This window comes from Melospiza georgiana, chromosome 13, assembly GCF_028018845.1.
Source record: "Melospiza georgiana isolate bMelGeo1 chromosome 13, bMelGeo1.pri, whole genome shotgun sequence".
NCBI lineage: Eukaryota > Metazoa > Chordata > Aves > Passeriformes > Passerellidae > Melospiza > Melospiza georgiana.
In genome coordinates this window covers 7,110,229-7,131,197 of record NC_080442.1, presented here as the reverse complement: position 1 = coordinate 7,131,197, position 20,969 = coordinate 7,110,229, and the positions used below count along the sequence as shown (strand labels likewise).

General features: G+C 40.4%; 1 protein-coding gene across 1 annotated transcript in view; it reads right to left on the bottom strand.

Moving 5' to 3' along the window:
• Positions 1-1,540: 1,540 nt before the first annotated feature.
• ALDH1A2 (aldehyde dehydrogenase 1 family member A2) overlaps positions 1,541-20,969 on the bottom strand; it is a 50,706-nt gene continuing 31,277 nt past the window's right edge. Inside the window, exons 6-13 of the mRNA XM_058033568.1 lie at positions 18,880-19,008; positions 18,615-18,728; positions 9,543-9,645; positions 6,860-7,044; positions 5,974-6,138; positions 5,387-5,544; positions 4,535-4,609; positions 1,541-1,952 (exon numbers count right to left, since the gene is read on the bottom strand). Coding sequence (XP_057889551.1) covers positions 1,880-1,952; positions 4,535-4,609; positions 5,387-5,544; positions 5,974-6,138; positions 6,860-7,044; positions 9,543-9,645; positions 18,615-18,728; positions 18,880-19,008 — 1,002 coding nt within the window. The 3' untranslated portion in view covers positions 1,541-1,879. The remainder of the gene's footprint in view (positions 1,953-4,534; positions 4,610-5,386; positions 5,545-5,973; positions 6,139-6,859; positions 7,045-9,542; positions 9,646-18,614; positions 18,729-18,879; positions 19,009-20,969) is intronic.

The window sequence follows — 20,969 nt, the reverse complement described above, 5'->3', positions numbered from 1 at the left end:
ACAGACATACAAAATACATGAAAAGAATACAAAAGAGTACATGGTGTAAATGCTGTAAGCACAGGAAGTTTCTTTTTTAAGCAAATAGGAGAAAAGAAGTAAAATCTCCTCTTTCACATTTTATATTGCAGTTTAAAAGATAACTAATCTCTTACTTGCTGTATTTTGTTTTTCTTCACTCTGACATACACTACAGTAGAAGTATATGGCATTTGAATTCAACAACTCAGGAATACTTTGATTGATCTCCATGTCTGTGAATGTACTATCAGCTCTCAATAACGACATGTAGACATATTGCTTAACAACACATACACAGTTTGACATGAGTTACAAAATACTGAGGGCCACCACACTACAAAGTGCTGGAGACTCTTGTCCTGATCCAGCAGTATGTTGAAGGACACATACAACTGCAAATCTAAGAGGGATTCCTCAGAGACTAAATGAAGTTAAGAACATGCAGAAGTTAGTTTCTGATCAGGGCTGGAGTTTGAACAGTTCATAGCATAGGAAAACTTACACCTGAGGCTGTAATTCTGTCCTTACACCTCAGATCATGTAGCTACACTGTGTGGATTATGTACTTTTAAAATAGATTTTCTTAATTCCAAGTTAAAACATAAATGAAATCTCTTTAAAAGAATCTGGGGAATTGATGAGCTCTGCAGCTGAGAAAAAACAGAGATAGTTTAGTTTGTCAGTGATAGATTTGAAGAGATTCTGTAGCCAGCAGGTAATAATGTGACAGGCTGTAAATACCTCAGTTCTGAAAGAATTGTTTATATTTTTGTCCTGGATCCAAAAAACCCAAATAATTGAAAGCTCAGTACCAGCCAGTAACATCACCTGAGGTGCACAAGCATGGTGAGGATGGCAAGATGTCATTTAGTAAAAGCTGTAACAAGTATTTAATGACTCCCAGTGTAATCACAGGCAGTTTAATAGCAGACAAATAAATGGAGCCTGTGAGTGCATATATTTGTTTAAAAAAGAAAAAAGGTGAAAGCAACAACAGTAAAAACAACAACAACAACAACAAAACTAGACAAGCAGTGAAAGCTAAAATATCCTGTGAAGCCTTGGAATCTGTTCCTGTTCTTGTTAACACCCACCCACCCTGTCTGGCCTTGCTCTTTTGGCAGGCAGGTAAATCCCTTCAAGTTCCTGTAAGTGAAGGAGGACTTTTTGCTTATAGCAAGACATAAAGTAATTACAAAAATAAGCTTTGAAATCCAAATTGCTGTGAGCCATGAAAGCCAAATCTCACTGATAAGTTTTTGGCTTTCATTGGCCATGCAGCAGATTGATTCCCTCCCCACTCTGACCTCTTTCTGTGGGCGTGCTAATTGGAAAGTTGCCAGTACACCAGGTTTGAGGCCATTACCATTCAGAGTCTTTTATTTTTTAAGAACATCAATGACACTTGTTTGTGTTGTTCATTGCTAGTGTTCTGGGTAAAATCTGGGTTGTAGAGCCCTGATTGAAACTACAATGTCAATACAAGGCAGGTCTGTTTGAGAAGGCAACCTGAAAGCAGTAAGACTTATTTTGTTTATTTAAGGAAGAGATAAATGTGTGTGTGCATGCATTTGCATTTAACAGTTTTATAGCTGGAACCATTATTAAATGATGCCCAGTAGCAATTTTATCTCATTAAGATCTGTTTTATAAAGATGTAACGATTCTCAGGAGAGTTTTATGAAAACATGCAAAGTTGGTTTGCATTACGTACTCAGTTATGTGCCCAGTATATATGTTGCAACTTAATTTCTTAAATATATATTGTGTAACACTTTTATTCCTGAGTGCTGGTCTCCATAAGGAATAGAGAAGGTGGCATCATGTGCTCTTCTGCACAACACGGTCCTCTGTAGTTTTAGGAGTTCTTCTGAGGGATCTTTATTGTCACAGTTTTAACTTCAGAATATTCTCTCAATCCACATTCGCCCCTGAAGAAGAAATTGCAGCATCAGTTTATACCAGGTATTGTTCAGCAAGAAAAAATCTGTGATGAATTCTAAGGCAAATATTTTTCAAAAGTCAAAAAGCTACACTTGCTGAATAGGAAGATGGGTTATGCCAGACATTCAGAGCACAAGAGTCAGTGTGTGCTCAGTTAAAGGGCTCGATTGTCCCCACAGCACAATAGAGGCAGCAAAGCCATCCTGTTCCATGGCCACTCTGGGCCTGCTGGGGTTGCACTTTGGGGGCAGAGTGAGAGAAAGGTTGGGTCTGTGAAGAGGAAGGAACCCATGGGTCAGATCTGCACGGTGCTGTCCCTTGATTGTGTAGGTGTGAGGGAGGGGGAACAAAATGCTTTTTAAGAAGAAATATTACGTATTCTCTTTCCTCCCTCAGTCCAGGAGAACAAAAGATAAGAGATTTACAACTCCAAGCTGTTCTGCTTGCACTTGTTTTTCAGAATGCAGGTGTGCAGTGCTATGTCTCAGAGCTATCCATACAATAACAATTCCTATGACATTAAAGGAGAATTCTGAAGTAGAATGGCACTTCCTTCCCTTGAAGACATTTGGACAGAGGCCAGAATTTTGGGGATAAATATAAAATAATATAATATGGGATATAAAATGGCCACATGTGGCTATCTGGGGTGAACCACCCAATTTTTAGTTACAGGATTTAAATTTTACATCTCCCAGGTAAGAAACTTTAAAGAAACATGAATGAAAAAAAACCCCAAACCCTATGTCTTCTGGACCTCTTCAAGGATACAAGAATATTTTAAGTAGTCTTAATGCAACCAGAAATCACCTGTATTGTGTCCTCTACCAGGATACAGACACCCTGCTACCTTTTTTAGGAATGTAAAATGAGCATAACAGTTCCCAACTTTGTGTTGATTTTTTGCCCATGTGTGATGATAACCTGTGAATTTAAATGCAGGACTAGAACAAGTCCCAGATAATGCAGTGCTGGCACAGGCAGCACAGTGGCCCAGTTATGATCTGCCTGTAACATGGTGTCACCTTAGCAATGACACACTTATGTAGAGACACTTTTTTCTGTAACTGCCCAACTCAACATTATTTATGCTGTAAAATGTATGCCTTAAAAACAAGAATGTAGGAAACTGGCATTTTAATAAAAAGTATGCAGGTATTATTGCAGGGTGGAGGAGGTGAATTAGAAGGTGGTATCTGATCAAAGGGGTTCTGAAAGGAGTGGAATAATTACTCATAGGTAGGTTTTGAGGCGTCTTTGCAAGATGGAGATTATTGCCATTCCAAACATGTATTGTTTATGATGAATACTTTCAAGGCTGTAGTGGGAATCAAGTGTGCCATTACCACAGATTTTTCCATGAGAGCTGGGGTGCTGCCTGGGTTTCCCCTTTTTCAAGAGCTCTGCAACATTGATATGTGAATATTTTGCTTGCAGTTGAACCTCCCTGGAGGCAGTGGGGTCACCCCTGGGTGTCAGGTTACTCATGTGCTCTATCAAGCTTAGTAGTTTTAGAATATTTTCACAATGATAAGAGTTAGATGACCTGACATATTTATGCCAGTGTGAGATCACCTCATAACTCATGAATGTGAATAGTATGAATGTGTTATTCAAAGTACTCCCTAACGAGGGAAAATACTTCAGACTTCATAAAGCTTATTTTATAGATCAAGCTGTATGCTTCAACATATTTAAAGTTTTAAAGAGTTTGACCTTACTTTAGTTTTACTGCTGAGTTTGCCATTAGCCATAAGCTATTTTGAAAACTTAGGTGAGACATATCTGGTACACATACCTCCTGCACAGAAATTAATTGAATCCCTGGTATGTAACCAATCTGGGGCTGATGCAATTGCTAAACTTCCTTGTGATTGTAATGAGAATGAGAAACTGGTAAGACTTTAAATTAGGTACATGGGACAATATTTGAGTATACAGCTCCATTTCAAAATATTTGGCACTTAGTGCTAAATGGAAAGACAGAAAGCTTTATAATGGCAAGTAGATTTTTTCGAAGAGGTGTAAACACATTTGTTTCCTTCTCTTTGCCTGATTTCATTGTTTAAAAATCTGCAAGCTGATAGCTTTTTTATAAAATTCAAATGCATTTGTATTAATAAATATAGTGAAAACTGAAGAAAGAAAAGGAAAAACTACCAAAAGAGGCACAATACATGTCAAAACAACTCTGAAACAAGTACACCAAACCAGTCAACAAGCACTCAGCAGCAGCAGAGTCTTTCTGAACAGTGATGCTTAATATGGCTAAAAAAACCTTCCAGAAAACACAGGTTACAAGTTCAGAAAATTTTCAGTTTCTTTAGGATAAGAAGAGAATTCCAATAAATTAGTTTGCAATGTTGATTAAAAAAACCTTAAAAAGGTGGTCTTAGAATACAAATCAGTTGCATTTAGAACCAGTAATGATGATTAAAGGTCACCTTATATTATGCCCTGATTCTCAGGCTGGAATATTACTGGATCTTAATTTGCATGGAAGCATTCACTAATGTTTATGAAGTTGTAGAGTTGGAAACAATTTAGAAAACAGCAGTGGAATACTTACATCTCTCTCCCATTGCCAGACATTTTGAATCCTCCAAAAGGACTCTGGGCATTTAAGGCATTGTAGCAATTTATCCTGTAACAGGAAGAGGCATTAAATCCAGCTGCACTGCCAGAAAGACCTTTGGGTAACTCAGAGAGAGGCTGAAACTTGTGGAGCTAAGGACACTCTATACCTCTTAGTAATAACAAACTTGTTTCGTGTTGAAAAGAAATGAGGGATTTATGCTACAAAAACAACAATCTGCTTCTCAGTCCTCAGGAGAATTGGATTTGACCTGTGAAGGCAGGAGGAGAGCACCATACCCTTGGACACTCTTCAGTAATGAACTGTTAATCTGCTGCCAAACCTCAGTGCCAGTTTATAACAAAGAGCTGTTAGATTTGACTTTGCTCTTTTTCTCCCTAATTTCTTGCACATCTTTACTCAGATTTGACATATTAAATTGCAAGCTACTAAACTCTAGAGTTGGCATCCCCATTCCTAAAGATCAGAGAGGAGGTGTCCCCTCAGCTCCTTAATGTTGTAGAAAGCACAATCCTCTGTGCCTTTAGTAAGCCCTGCCAGGTGTCCTGTGCTCCCCAGGTTTAGGGGATGGTTTACCCTGCTTGTTCTCAGCAAGGCTGCTCAGCAGTGGCTGCCCTGCTCGGGGAAGCAAGGTGCTCTCCAGCTCCAGCAGCATTCCCCAGCACTGAGCAGCCACAGAACCCCCACTGCTGGCCATGGCTTGGCCAGAGATCCACCCTAGGATGGGCTGCAGGAATATTCTTAACAAAGGGTGCAAAACTGAAGTGAAATGACGATAGTGAGTCAAACTCTTGTATCTTCAAGAGTGGGATAACTTCTGCTTACCAGACTGTCCCAGCCTGCATTGCTGAAGAGACTGTCAGGGCCTTGTTTATGTCATTTGTAAAGACAGCAGCTACCAGCCCAAAATCAGAATTGTTGGCTCTCTCTATAACTTCATCCATGGTTTTAAATCTCAGTATTTCTTGAACAGGCCCAAAAATCTGCAACAAAGATTAATAATTAATAAACTACCCCCCTCAGAGATGTTTTATTCTTATTTTGTTCTGCTTTCTTAATTATCTTCTCTCTCCTATTGTACTCTTTAAATTTCCCACAGCAAAATTTAGTGATAAACAGTGATAATATCTGTCTGTAAAACTGCATGAATTTTCCAAAGCAGGTGCCTCAGGGGAACTTGTCCATTCTACCCATATCTCCTCTTTGATATCTGAGACCTTACAGTCAGTGACAAAAATGGAGCTTCCTTACCCAGCTGATGTCACTTGCTGTGTGCATAAGGAGTTCTGAAAAGATTTATTTTTTTTAATATGGTCATAATTTTCTGAAGGTTTTGTCTTAGGAATTAAACAAAAGGAGAAAAAGTAATATTTAGGACATTTTAAAAAGATCTTGCCCACGTATGTGAATACCTCCTCTTTGGCAATCCGCATGTCATCTGTTACATTGGAAAACACTGTAGGTTCAATGAAGAATCCCTTTCTTCCCAGCCCCTTTCCCCCACATTCAAGTTTTGCTCCTTCAGTGATGCCACTTTGAATCAGTTCCAAGATCTTGTTGTATTGTTTTTTATCAATCTGAAAGAGAAAAAAACGTTGTTTGATGTGCAGACCATGTACTTGACAACCAAGTCCAAACAGGTGTTTTTAGACAAGTCGTGTTCCAGTGAATCTGTTCCTGCTTCCATTCACAGCTCTTTGAGCTGCAGATGCCAAAGATCTGCAAGCAGGTGCTGACTGCGACCTCAGACTTCTGAAGACTGTCACCTTGTGTTTGTGGCTTAACCCATGCTCTTGCTAAACAATCTAGTTTACAAGCACAAAATAAAGCAGATCATTAGGTTTTGCCCCAGGTTAACTTCCTGAAAATGTTATAAGCCCAGCTGATTATCAGCGGCAGTAACATTTTCTAAAGATTTATTTCTGATTGTGCCCATCTTCTGCTTAGAATTTCTGGATATCCAAGCACAGTTACTGTTGTAGACAGTTAAGTGGTCACAGAGACTTTTAAGAGCTTCTCACAGTTTACAGCTGTATTTTGGGGGCTGAAGATCCAGATCTTGCTCTTAAAACTGGAAGGCAAACATTGATATTTAAACTGAGATTTTTTTATTTAACAAGAAACACCTCAGAGCTGCACAGGTTATTTACTACTTATAGAATTTTAATCTTGAAAGCATGTATTGTATCAGCTACCCTGGACTTCAAGTGAGTGTTCACTGACTGAGCTCTGCCTTAGTGGAGTTTAAATACTTCCAGGCACCTCCTGAGCTGTAGAGCCAATGCCCTAATCCTTTACCTGTGGACCTTGTTCTGTAGTTGGGTCAAAAGGACTCCCCACAACTCTCCTCTTTGCACGTTCTACACTTCTTCTGACAAACTCTTCATAGATTGATTCTTCCACATAAATCCGTGAGCCTGCAGTGCAGCATTGACCTTGATTGAAGAAGACTCCTTGGTGAGCTTGTTCCACAGCATAGTCCACTGAAAAACAAGACAGCACATGTTGCATTGGAACACTGGGGAAATCTGCCTTTGCACCAGTGCTGTGTGTATTACACAGTGCCACATTCCCAAAACTTCACTAGGAGCATTTATTTGGTTAAATAAAACTAAATCAAGATATCCAGTAGTTGTGTCAGGTCAGAAATGAGGATGATTCCCACTGGAAATGCTAAGACAGGGCCTTAGCAGTCAGTAGGAGTACGGTATGCAAGAACAGCTACACCAATGTCTTATATCCAGCAACATATCATTTACCAAGTAAAACACTTAAGGGAATCTCAGAAGCAGGATGTGCCCCACATAAATACATCTGACTGGGTCACTATATGAGAATATAATTTGTCTGTGATCCCAGGTTGGCAATGGGTTATTAATACTTCATGGGGGAGAGTTACAGCAAAACAAAACAAATACATGGGTAAATTTGACTTTGATAATGGCAAGACCTGTCCTTCCCAAAAAGCCAGATTCTTTTTCTGCAACATAGAAATTTTCTTTTGGCCCATGCAGATGACTGGGTAAGGCCTTAAAATTATAGGTCTGTTAAAGAACAATCAACCCTTGATTTCTACTCTAACTTCCTTGGAGGTACAACTGACACATTCTGTCCAAACAGGAGGGAGGATCTGGTCTTATTTAGACATTAAAGGCCACATTCTTATTTTGGGTGTAATAACTGACTAGACAAGAATAATGAATTAATCCCTAAGCAGTGTTGCCCCACAGCACTGTATTATCTCTGTTACCAGTTGTAGCACTGTGGAACATTGCTTAAAGTATAATCTTTTATGGACTAAACAAAGCAACAGTGCTTTAGTTTCAGCCCATTCTAGACAACTCTGTCTAACAGAAATGTCTTTTTATGCCCTCAGTGTGGTCTTAAGAAAAATTAAATGGGGTGTTCCTTGGACCACATTTAAATTTTCCCTGGCAGCTCCATGGAGATTGAAAGCACCAGTGGATAGCTGTGATTAACTAATGTTTCTTCTCTATTGTTAACAGTTTTTCACCATGAGGGGCTCTAACCGTTCTTCTCTGTTTTTTTGGTGCTCTAAACCTTTAACACCTTTATCATGCTTTCTGCTAACTTCTGGCACACAGTGTTCCTCAAGCAGAACAAACAACTCCTTTGGAATGGTGAGCTAGTTGCTGTTTTTAAATAATCAGAGCTTTGAAGTTTAAATGTTAGGCCAAGTACTGGAGGTTGTAATTGTGGGAAGACCAGAGAGCAGTTGTCCTTCCCCCATGGAAGGTCATAACACAGATCTGCCCCTGGCACAGGTCACTCCACTGGAAATGTTCAGGTGTTCAAGTGTGAGTTAGCAGGTGAGGGATGTTTGAGGTGTGGTGATGTCTGGTGGGAGGAGGAAATGAGTAACTGGGGTAGAAGGCTGCAATATCTGTGTCTGGCTGGCTTCAGCTGACAAGAGCTTTTTTAGTTTACCAGATGACTGGCTGAAATTTTAATCCTTGACTTGGCAAAGCATTTCTTTGTAGAAAAGCTGATGGAAGTTGTCAAGCTTTCCCTAGTTTTTCAGATATTGATATGTTTTGAAAATGGATACAGGATTGTAACCATCTCTTGTAATTGCTGCTATTCAAAATCATTCTTCACTATTCACTTCCCCCTTTTAAATGAGATGACCAAATCCTTATGTGTCTATTTACTGGGGTTGCAAAGTTCTCAGAAAGGGCATTGAGTATGGTGTGCCTGCAGCCAGCCTGAAACCAGAGCTCAGAGCAAGGTGTGAACCATCTCATTCATCTTAAGGGGTGTTAACTTCAAAACCTCCTGCTGACAATTTAGATATCAACATTGTAACTATTTCATTGCTGATCATTTAAGCAGAAACTTCCAGTTTGTGTTTATATCCTAAGCTAAACAGCTGTCCTGTGCCTTCTCAGGTGCCAGAAATCTCAGCTGCACAACATCAGACATCTGCCAAAATTTTCAGCTCCCTGCAGACAGTGGCAGTGAGGATATTTCAATACACAATTCTTTAGTAGTAAAAATTTTAAAAATGGAATAATCTCCCTTTACGCCTACTTAACAAAGGAACACTGCACTAACTAGATTAACAAGTCAAGTGTACATAAAAATTGTCCCTTTTATAATTACTTTGAACCGAAAAAATCACAGAATTTCCAGATTTAAAGCACTAAATCACCTTGCTGCAGAGCATAAGATGGCAAATGTGTGTGGGACTGACTGTGAAAAACACCATGTCTATATGCTTGGTTTTAACTCTTTTTCTGCTCTCTTGTTGACTATGAGAATCTGTGGGTCCAAAAGTTGTATTTTATAAAAGATAGCACATCTTAGATTGCTTCTGTAAGAATGAAAGGTGCCATTAGATACAGCTGTACTGCTTCACTTCACTTTATATGAAAGATGTGCCCTAAAAATAGTTTTTAAAAAAAGGAAAAAGACATCATGCAAACATGTTTTTAGCAAAAATATGGAAGTGCTGACTTACAATCAGCATCTGCGAAAATAATGTTTGGGCTTTTCCCACCCAGCTCCAGTGTAACTCTCTTCAAATTACTCCTTCCAGCTGCTTCTTGGATCAGCTTCCCAACCTGAAAGGAAATGGAGACACATTTTACAGGGAATGTAGTCATACAGTTCATTTTAACAGCCAGGGCTGGCTATCAGTAGAGCACAGCTTTAAATAATCCAGCAGGTTCTTCGTTCCAAACATATTCTCATCAGTAGTGGACAGCTTTCCTTTTGTCCTTTTTTCCTTTTTTTCCTAGAAATTGAGAGAGGATAAGGCACAGCACTAAGTTTGTGTACCATTCACCCCTATGCAGCTATGCTAAAATGGCTTGGGGCTTTCTTTGAGGGCATTTTAGGAGGGCTGAATTAGAAATTTGAAATGGATGTGACTACAATTACTTCCACCCAAACTACTGACATGCTCACAAGGCTTAATACATCAAATTCTGATGAAATCATCTTCCTCCTTTGCAGGATTAACAGCACAGAGCAGAATACCAAGTAGGCAAGAAGTTACAAAAGCACCATCCCAGACCTGACCCACAGCTGCTCCACAGATATTCCTAATATGGGTTGAGGAGGTCAAAATCACCTCCAAAATGTCTTTGTAGATTGTGGGGTCAAAATCACCTCCAAAATGTCTTTGTAGATTGTGGGGTCAGCTGGAGCAGCCACAAATTGCAGATCTCACCAATGAACATGAGCATAGATTAAATGGAGTAGCAATCTGACAGTTCTGCTTCCTCATCAGTACAGTTGGAGGGGTAGCTGTGCTCCCTGGAAATTCTCCTCTCCCTGGATCAACAAATCCAAACTAGATCAGCTTTTGTATGGCTGTAGTGTAACTGTGACCACTTTTCAGCTAAGGAAGAAATCACAGTTAAATTTCGGTTCCTACACGGTAAAAATAGGACTAAAAATACCTATTGAATATTGAGGAGCCTAAGAACCTTGGTAAGTGCTTTATTTTAACTGGGACATGTTTTCATGTCACACAGAAAGGGAGAGGTGAAGTGAGATGGGAGTGAGTCCAGAGCTGGGCTTTTTTCTCCATGGAGTACTCTGGTCTCTCTGTTTTCTATTTCTAAGGTTATATGAGTGAGATCCCTGCAGCAAGGGGTTAATGGATGAGGAGCTGAACCTCTTAGAGAATTGAAGGCAGTCTGCTAGAGAAAGTTATGTCAGCACTGGAGTAATCAGAAAGCAAATGAAACAGAAACCAGGGCCCCCAAAGGAAAAAAAAAAAAAAAAAAAAAAAAAACAAAGGAAAAACTTCACAGGATAATGAAGGAATTGTGAACCACTTCATGTACCTTTGTGATTAACTGTTTATCTGGTGATACCACAGTTGAGTGTGACTGAGGATTTTCTTTTTAAAAAAAAAAGAAAAACTTTTTTTTTCTTTACCCCTGTATTGATGGAATGGAGTGTTGACATTATCATGAAATTCCTTGCATATCCCCTTAATTGGAGCTGATTTTATTGCTGTGTTTGACTGACAGCCAGAAGTGAACCTGAAAAAAAGGATCCTTTTTGCCTTCCACCCCCACCACATACATCGAGCACGTCATCTGGAAATTCCAGCCTCTCAAACTGTGCTGAAAATGTACCCTGGAAACCAGAGTTCTGTGTTTATAGCCCGTGCCAGCCAATGCCATTCACACCCTCACTGCCTTGAACCTCCCTCTCTCACAGAACAACAGCCAGGTATTTCTCAAAAATTCACAAAGAGCAGGACAAACCAAGATAGCCAGAGCAATGTGTCCAGTCCTCATCTCCCTGCTTTCTGTTCTACTCTAATGTCAAAATGCTTTTGTACATGTAAAGACTTTGAAAGGATTCCATGCTAACAAGTAACTGACAACTATGCAAGTCCAAGCATAGTATATGGTAAATATTCAAGTCCAAAGGGCTTTGAGACAGTGGTGTTAATTTGGAAAAGTGTTGTCTGAGGTATTTTTAATACCGGGAAGTTGTCAAGATTCCCAGTAAAAACTTAATAGAAGGCTTCACTGTGTCTTTCCTGTTAGGGATCAGTGCAGACATCAGGATGGTGGGGCTCATGCTGCTCAGCATTTTTGTTCACTGTGCTCCCGTTGTGCCCTGCGCACTCACAAGTTGAGAAAAGTCTCAGGGCAGGCACCAGCACCGTGGTTATTTAGTGACAAAGGCGGCCCTTTGTGAGTGGCCCTCTCTTTATGGAGGAAGACAGCATGAAAGGGATAAGTGATAGTGTTGCAATCTGCTGCCTTTCAGGACACGCTTCCCGCCGCGTCTCAGCTCCATCCCTCAGCTCCCCATAGGCAGCACAGCCCGGAGAGGGAAGGCTGGAGAGAGGACTCCCCCACAGATAATGGAGCTGTGTGATTATTCAGCAGGAATGTTGGCAGAGAAAGCCCTGACTCCCCAACCTTGTTTTGAATAGGCTTCAAGATTGATATCAGGAGTATCCCCGGATAGCTTGTGAAGTACCAGAACCTTGTAAGCTGCATGGAGGGTGAGGCAGATGTAATTTGGTCCATCTCAAAGAAAACAATTTGTTATGCAGACCAACAAAAACAAAGATTAAAAAAGTAGTTTGAGACACTCCTGTGCAACAAAGCTATTTGAATGATAGTCCTGGAAGGGTCTGTTTCTGCACTGTAGATGGTGTGACACTGAGCAGTGAGAATGTATGATGATCTAAAACATTTTATTGTTGTTTATTTATGCCTTCTCTACATGGAAGTTTAATGTCTCTTTCAAGAGGAGGCTTAAGCAGTTGCATTTTAAATACTTTGTCCAGAAATTTAAAAATGTTTGTTGCCTTTCATGTTCTCCTAATTTTCTGTTTTCAGACAGAAATCTGTACTTCTAAAGGGTACAGGTGGGTTTGCCTGTTAGAGCACTCCAAGTCTCATGAGTCTAAAGCAAACCTCCAAGGTTTGTGGTACTGCCTCTTCAGCTCTGTCATTCAGAATGTCTGGGTTCTCCTTTGCTCTGAACCTTCCTTTTCTTACAGATAAACAGTAAATCACCAGGGAACACCTGAATATAGGGGAGCTGCAGCCTAGCTGAGCAGCAGGTCATTTTCCTGACACTGCCACAGACAGGACAGTGAAGGGAAGAACTGCACAGGGAGATGTATGGATTAAAATACTCCATGAACAGTGCAAAATATGGCAGAGGAGATATACGTCATCAGTTAGGCATTTTAAATAATATACTCTATACCTTTCTTGGGACTTTGAGAGAATATCTGTAGGACAGTAAGTAGTTTAAGTTACAAGAGATTAATTAAGTTTTGTGGAGATGATGTGGCCAGACAGAAATTTTCAATGTTTTCTGGAAGTACAGTTTTCTCTCTCCAGCTATTGAGACGCTGGATGTCATTGTTTTGGCAAAACCCTCAAACCCATGCTGCTGCTCACTCAGTTTGTCTTATTTTTTATGAATTCCAGATTATATTCAAATCTTCCTGACAAGCATTTTAGAGCCTCCTGGCATGTTCAGGGTGTGTCTCCTGCAGTGACAAGTGAATTTGGAATACTGGCACAAAGAAGAGCAGCTTTATTTGACTGTACAATGCCCTGTGTGAGGAGCAGCCCTGAAAAGAGCATACTGAATAGGGCAGCACAAGTGAAAAGGCAATCCTAAACACAATTCCTGGAGAGAATCCTAAGCTATAAATGGCTGACTTGTTCCGTCGGTTAAATCCTGGCCCCTTGGAAGTCTGTGGCAAAACTCCTGCTAATGTTGATAGGACTGATACACCATCCTATTTGTACTGGATTTAAGAAGGTGATTCCTTTTGATATGCATCTTTTGTAGGCACAGAGGCATAACAGTTGCCCAGGAACAGCTTCCTAAATGCTACCAAAAACACAAAGGAAGGAGAAGGGAAACAACTTCTCATTCAGGAGGTACAAGCTGTCCAAGATAGGATCCAAAAGATTCTGCAGGAGCAGGAATGAATGCTAATGCAGCCTCCCTAAATCCTTACACAGGGTATGTGTGTAGCACCATAAGCTCACAGACTTCTCAGAACAGGTCAGATCACCTTTAGGATTCTTATTGCTAAAGTAGAAAATGCCAGGTTGCAATTCTTCACGAAGCCTAAAAGCAACAAGAGATTGTGTGATCCAGAAGAGCTCACACAACCCACTGCCTGTGCAGTAGGAAGACAGAATGTCTACATCATGCATTGGGACATTCATCTCACTTTGGAAATGAAAGGAGAATCCTGCTGAGTAAATTAGAATCAGTGGTAATACAGCTGTTAGCTACAAACATTTGTTTGGCATGAATCAATCTCAACTCTCCCGTAGTTCGCTTTGATGGTCTCTCTAGTATCTTGTTGACTAATGATGAGATCATGGTTTGTTAATCTAAGTGCATAAAGAAAACATTCTGCCAAGCAAAATGCAGACTCTTTTGCTGGGGTTTATTGCAGTTGTTTATAGACCTTTTGTTTACACAGGCATCCAAACCAATTTGTTGGATATTTATTTGGGTTACTCTGCAGAGCTGCCTGAATACAGACCTGAACCCTATCTTAAATCTGTCTGCATTTTAATGGGTCGTAGTTTGAACAAAGTGGAAACCAGCCACTTAGGATACATTTCTTGTTGGCCAGAACTTCAAATGTTTCCTGTGCTATCTATAATTCTCATCTTGAGAGCATTTAACAACTGGAGGGAGCTGTAAGCCAGTCTGATTTGGAGGTTACACATTTGGTTTTAAACAGAAGTTATTAGAACTCATTAAACTTTTGCAACAATCAAAATACAATTTTTATTCCAGGCAGGGCTTTAAATCTGCATTCTAAAATATTTATAACTTCTTACTCTCCATAATAATCTCTAACTTTAAACCCAAGACATACTGCCCTCAACTATTCCCTGTGTACCAGGAAGTTCAGGGTACACCATCCCCACACCAGTTCCAGTTCAGGTGGAGCACACAGGGAGCAACTTGGGCAGACAGCTCTCAGCAGGAAAATGGCTGTATTTGCAAAGCCTTAACTGAGCTCACAGATATGAATGGAAATAAAGGAAAATTAAGAGTAAACCAGCTTCTGATGGCTGCTTTGCTCTGATATTTGAAGGCCTTTCACCTTTTTTGCACAGCAAAAGTTCTTTCAGAGAATAAGAAAGTAATATGAAGATACTCTTTGCATTTCTGGTATGTGTAAAAATTGTTCCCTTATCAGCATTTGTCTTGGAAATACATAAAACCCACTGTTATTTTACAGGGCAAGAGACTTGTAGAACATCTCCTGTACTTCTGAGCACTGCAGCCTAACAGCAGACACATGGGAATGGCAGACATCCTGAGCTTGGACCTGTTCTGAAACTCAGAAATTGCTAGTTCTAATTAAATCATCACTAATATGTTTTTTAAAGGAATTCAGACAAGAATATGTGGAACAATGAAGCTGAGGCAGAGAGGGGCAGTGCAAAAGGAAAAGGCATGTACAGTAAACAACAGGGATAGGGGGACACAGCTGAGCTTTACCTCTCCCATGCTCCCAGTGAGTGGGAGCTCCACCCTGCAGCTCAGGACCAGAAGGAGCAAGGAGAAATTCAGTAAGATGTAATGAGATATGTACATTGATTATGGGCTTTCAGGGAAAGGTAGGAGCAACTGTTAACATGGTCATATTGGCTGGAAGAAAGTTTGGTTATGGCAGTTTAAATTTCATCTGATTGTGGAAGATGAGGAAAAAATGTGTCAGTGAAGCCTGAGAGGAGGTTGCTGTAATTAAGGAGGATCATGGATTAGCCCTGGTTGACTAAAACCAACACAGTAAAAATAAACATTTTGGTTAAAATGCCTGTACCAAACAGGCTGCTGAAGAGTGAACTGAAGCAAGCAGAGAAACCAAGGAAGATCCTGGAACCTAAGGAGCCACAGTATTTTAAGGTGGGCTTTCATACTCAGTATGATTTGATTTCTTTCAGTGTGACAGTTGTCAGAGTGAAATCCACAGCCTGCCAGGTGTTTGCAGAACCCTTCCCCTTCCAAGTGAGCTGTGGAGGGAAGAGCTTTGGGGTCCATGTACTAGGGGATTGGGAGAGGAAGATGATCCATGGCAGAGTGTTTCATAAGAAGCAGATAGGCTGAGGGATGAAAGAGCTGGCAGCCTGTTCTTTTAATGTGTGCAAGCTAACCCATAGAAGGAGGGGCAGCAGGAAAGATGGAGAGAAGTGAAATCAAACAGCAATGGCACCAGAGAAAAAGAGCTCTTTATGCTTTTTCATGCATTATTTTGTGTGTGGGGGGGGGGGGGTTGTGGAGTAAATGGCTGTATTTAAAAAAATTCAGAGAATCTGAGAATCTAAAACCCAGAGAAGAGAGTGCACTCTGGATAGCTCTAAACTATCAGAAGCAGAAGTTGAAAGTTATTTCTGTGTTGTTATTGCATGGGCACAGGATTGAGGAGTGTTCAAGAGGTACTGGACTAATGCACAGGTGGCAAGGCCATTGGCACATGGAATCCAAGTGTCCCCATGCACCCCTGGGCTCTGGGGGTGTGTAAGTCATGGACTGTCAGAAGCTGTGAGGCTGCAGCAGGGAAAGGATCACTCTACACATGGATCACTCTCTTCTGTGAGCAGCTGGTACAGCTCCTGGTGCAAGATAAGGTGTGAGGCTGGAGGGCTCTGTGCTGTGCCTGTGTCAGGCTTTATTGAGGGAAGGTTCTGAACTTGGCCTTTTGGCTTGCATTTCTATGGATTGGGTTCTCCAAATATTGGAACATATTAGCATTCTTTTTTTTTTTTTTTTTTCTGCAGGAGGAGCAGCCTGTTTTCTGGCTTTCAAGAAAACTGCAGAAAAAAGATAATAGCCCATTTTTGTGATTTTTACAGGCAAATGGAGAGTTTTCATTAGCGATATGTATACTTCAAAGGTAAAGAACTTACATAAAAAAAACCTCATAGTGAAAACTAGAGAAAAAACTGTGCTTCAGAATCTCAATTTGAAGATCTTGGTGTTTGTACTGATAGGTTTATCATTAACTTGCCCATCATGGGCTGCCTTAACTAGCACATGGATGGAATGGAGGAATGGAGTTAATACCTGGTGTTTATACACCTAATGGCTATTGGAAATCCCCATCACTGGAGTGTGGGGTTGACATGCTTCAGACAAGTACCAGAGAGACAAAATATTTCCATTATTATTTCACTAGAAATTGAAATTTGCTTTGGGGGAGTCAGAGACTCTAGTCCGGCTCATATCAGAATGTGGTGTTTAAAATGTTACAATGTTGACTTGCTGTTACAAAAATTCAGTGTTACAGGAAATCAGAAACAATATGGAATAGTTTACACTAACTCTGCATTAAAACGATCCATCTGTTCTTGCTTTAGGTTCTTAGAGAATTGCTTTTTCATCTCTGTAATGCTTTTCACTTCCTATTAGTAAGGCTTTTAAAGGTAGGCACTGAGTTAGTATAAAACCCACAGCTTTTGAGTTTAAACGCCTATTAAAACTAAAGCTGTCTGGAACTACAATAAAATTTATTTTGGCTACAAGAGACAACTTTGAAACCTAACCCATCTGTATTTTTCCTCTTCCAAACAGTGCAACATCCTGTATAATAGAATATTTATCTTAAACAGAGACCACATATCTTTATAAAAACAATTGTTTCAACTTAATTTATGGGGGGTAATCAGCTCATATTAAAATTTTCAGTATTCCAGGATGCTAATCTTAATTGGATACAGAAGATGTAATGACTAGAGTAATTCCATAGAATAATCTGAAATCTGATGTAGCCATTGACTTAGAATGTAACCTGTGTATATTAGAATCTGAAGTTGTCATTAAAAAACCATGTGCAGGCATACAGTAATTGCAAAACACCTGTGTGTGCAAATTAGGCATAGGACTGCAGCTACATTTTACTGGTAATTTAGGTTTGTGTGTGACTTGCAAACTCAATTACTGAATAATTCCACCAGAATAATTTATTTGAAATAATTGAGCTGATCTCTGCAATACTTGGGCCCACCAGGGAGGTACCCACACATACCTAGCAGGGCTGCATGGTCAGTGAATTTATTGACACAAATCAAAAAGCAAATTGCCTCGCTGTGGAGAGCAGGATCCCTGGGATGCACAAAGCCTTCCACTGCCACGAGTGGGAGTCAAACATATCAAAGGGAGACTGGATCCCTGGGGTTTAGCTCCCTCCATACAATAGTTTGTCAGATTCTGAATTGAAAAGGGCTGGGTTTAGCACTCTCTAAATATAACCAGCCCTGAAACTCCCACAGAGATTCCTTTCTGTCTGCTTTCAGACGATGAGATAAGGCCCCTTCTCCTGTGACTTCAGTCTGGAGTACCTCTGTCATCCCCACCCCAACCCTGATAACAGCCAGCTTGGCACATATTTGAGAGCAAAATGTGATGAGAGTTTTGGGGGTTAGTCTTGCTGAAGATTGCAGCCTTCATCTTCAGAGTGAGCCTCCTCTCTAACATCTGCAGCATAGACTCCTAGCAAGGCATTTTGGCATCCAGGAGACAACTGTCTCCCTTCATCCTCTGGCCAGCTTCTTTCCATCATTTTGGGAACGGAAACCTTGGACAATCTCCTTTTCTCCCTGCCTTCCTTCCTTTTTAGGCCTCCTCCTCATCCTCAATGTACTTGTATGCAGCATCAAAGTTGAAGTATATTTGCACAATTTGCTCCCTTCCTCTCCCTTTCCCCCAAGTACAGCAGGATACACAAATTATGGATGTTAAAGCAGCACTTCTGTGTGCTGTGATATACACGGGATGTTCTGCCTACTTGCATGTGATTCACATCCTCCTAAGCCCACAGGAAATCCCAGCAATATTTTTCCAGGCATATCTCCTGTGCTGAGGTGCTGAGCACAGCAGGGGCTGGAGGAAAGGAGCTGCTTGTGCTTGGGAAGTCCTGTGGTACATAAGTTTAGCTGGGAAGCACAGACCACTGTTATTTAGATGTAGCTTTTTTACCCAGTGACAGTAAGAAATGCAGCACAAGGACTGAAGTATTTATTCATGTTTTACAGTAATGTGTGAATCCTCTTACCTCAGTGGATCCCGTGAAAGCAATTTTATCAATGCCAACATGAGAGGCTATGGCTGCACCAACAATTGGACCAAATCCTGGCAAAATATTGACAACTCCTGGTGGAAAGCCAGCCTGTCAAAATAGGAATGAATGAAGGTAAGCATGACTTAGGAGAGCTGTAGCATGACTTAGGAGAGCTGTTAGAGCATGTTAAAGCAGGGGTGTGCTGGTGGTTCCCTCCCCACAAGGACAGACAGACATCACTCCCCTCAATTGTTCTTACCTCCTTGATGAGGGCACCCATATAGAGAGCACTGAGGGGTGTTTGTTCTGCTGGTTTAATAACTACTGTATTGCCACAGCACAGAGCTGGAGCAATCTTCCATGCAAACATCAGCAGGGGGAAGTTCCACTGTAGGAAAAAAAAAGTTGATAGATGGAAAAATATTGCTGTGGTGTTTTGTTTTCAAGATGTCAAGCTGATACCTCACTTATTTCTCAGGCTGATCCTCAACATAAATCTTTCCCAGCACAAAGCAAGGATTTTTTTAAATAACTGCCATTAAGAAAGCAACAACAGTGAGTTCTTAGTTCTTTCTCTCCTGTTCAAAGAAATACAAACCCCACCTGCAATCTCCATAAAAAAGTTCTGTTATCTGTTAATTTTTTAAGTCACAACTTTTAATTTAATTTACTGTTTTGCTATTGGCATTTTTAATTCCCCCATGAAAACAGGTCTTGCTTCTGATACATTTGGAAAGAACTGTTCATGTTTAAGCAGTTTTGGATGTAAATTTCATATCCCATCTTAAGATATAAAATTTATACTCAAAATTATATAATCCTTAATTGATGGAATTACAATAAAAAGTCCATAAATGTCAATGTTCAATCAAAGCATTTAATTTTCCTGAAGACTTTTTACGGAGAAATCTATATGGAAGACATTAAAAGGACAGTAAAAAACAAGTTGAGAAATGCTTTGCTGCTATAAAAATTTGTATTGTCATTCATTATAACTTCATTGAACTGCAGCAGATGATGTAGTGGATTATATTAGTTCAATGCACAAACATGTCTTGGGTAAAGATAAAAGTAACAAGCCTTTTGCACCAAGGCCTGATCCAAGCAGGTTAAGTGGATAGTCCTGCTGATTTTAGTGAAAATGTCAGAGTAATAAAATAACTGTGTTTTCACAATCACTCTTACAAATGCACACAACAGTCTCTGTTAGAAGGAGAATAGCAAATATCAGTCTCAGAGTCAGCCACTGGCCAGAACGTGTTGCTGCCTGATGCATATCAGCTGCCACTCTCAGATATCTCTCTAGCCCCTGGCTAGCTTGAAAAAATACACAACTGTCTTTCCTTCACAGAACACCCAATTTTTTACTCCCTCTGTTGTTTATAAACTCCGGAGACAAAGTGATGTTTTAATTCCATCTCCAGTACATAAACCTGGGAGGGGAGCTGTCGGGCCAGCAGTGTGCTAACAGCCTGCACTTCTAATGGCATTGCAAGGAGAGCTCACAGCAGTTTTATAGGGCACTATATAGCCCTGTTTATGCTACAGCACTGCCAAAGAGCACATTTTGATGGAAGCTGGGATGTGAAAGAGGATGAGGAGTTCAGTGTTAGACTTGCTGTTTAATTTTATTTTTGAATAATGTATTTGCTCAGGCAGTGGCCAAGCACATGCAGCAGCCTGGGCTGTCCTCTGGGACTGGTAGCGTGGAGGAAATACAGAACAGATCAGCAGTGGTGTTAGAATGGATGGATATGACAGCCATCTTCAGGCTTTGGAGAACAAAACTGAGGGAAGAACAAACATGTATGGTAGATGGCTGGGTACCCTGAACAAAGGTTTACACATCTAAACTAAATCAATCCTGCTTTTGGCACGATCCTCAGCCTGCGGCCAGGTTTCTTCAGCAGGTCTGTCAGATAAGTGAAACAAGCATAAGAGATGTCCAGCAATGCTGGGATAGATGTTGGGGCTGTCATTTAGTAAATGCTCATCCATGTGCCTGGCAGAGGAACAGGGATGGAGCTGTGGAATCTTTCATTCATAAGGACCAAGTAGGGAGAGTGTGTAGGTGTTTGCAGGACAGCTGTAGCCACAGACTCTGAGTCATTGCACGTTTCTCTGGGCTTCTGCTGAGTGCCAAACACAAAAGCCACCCCTTAACAAAGGCATGAAATAGCAACATATATAAATAGGGGAAAAGGGCTTTACATTGTTAAAGTAATCTTTTCTGGCTGCTCCTCTTATAATGGAATTGCTCCGTGTTTCTGTTTAGTGGCTTGGTGGTAATGTGAACAAAATAAAAAATCAACATCAACAAAAAAATTCAGAGAATGGCCTGATTAGTCC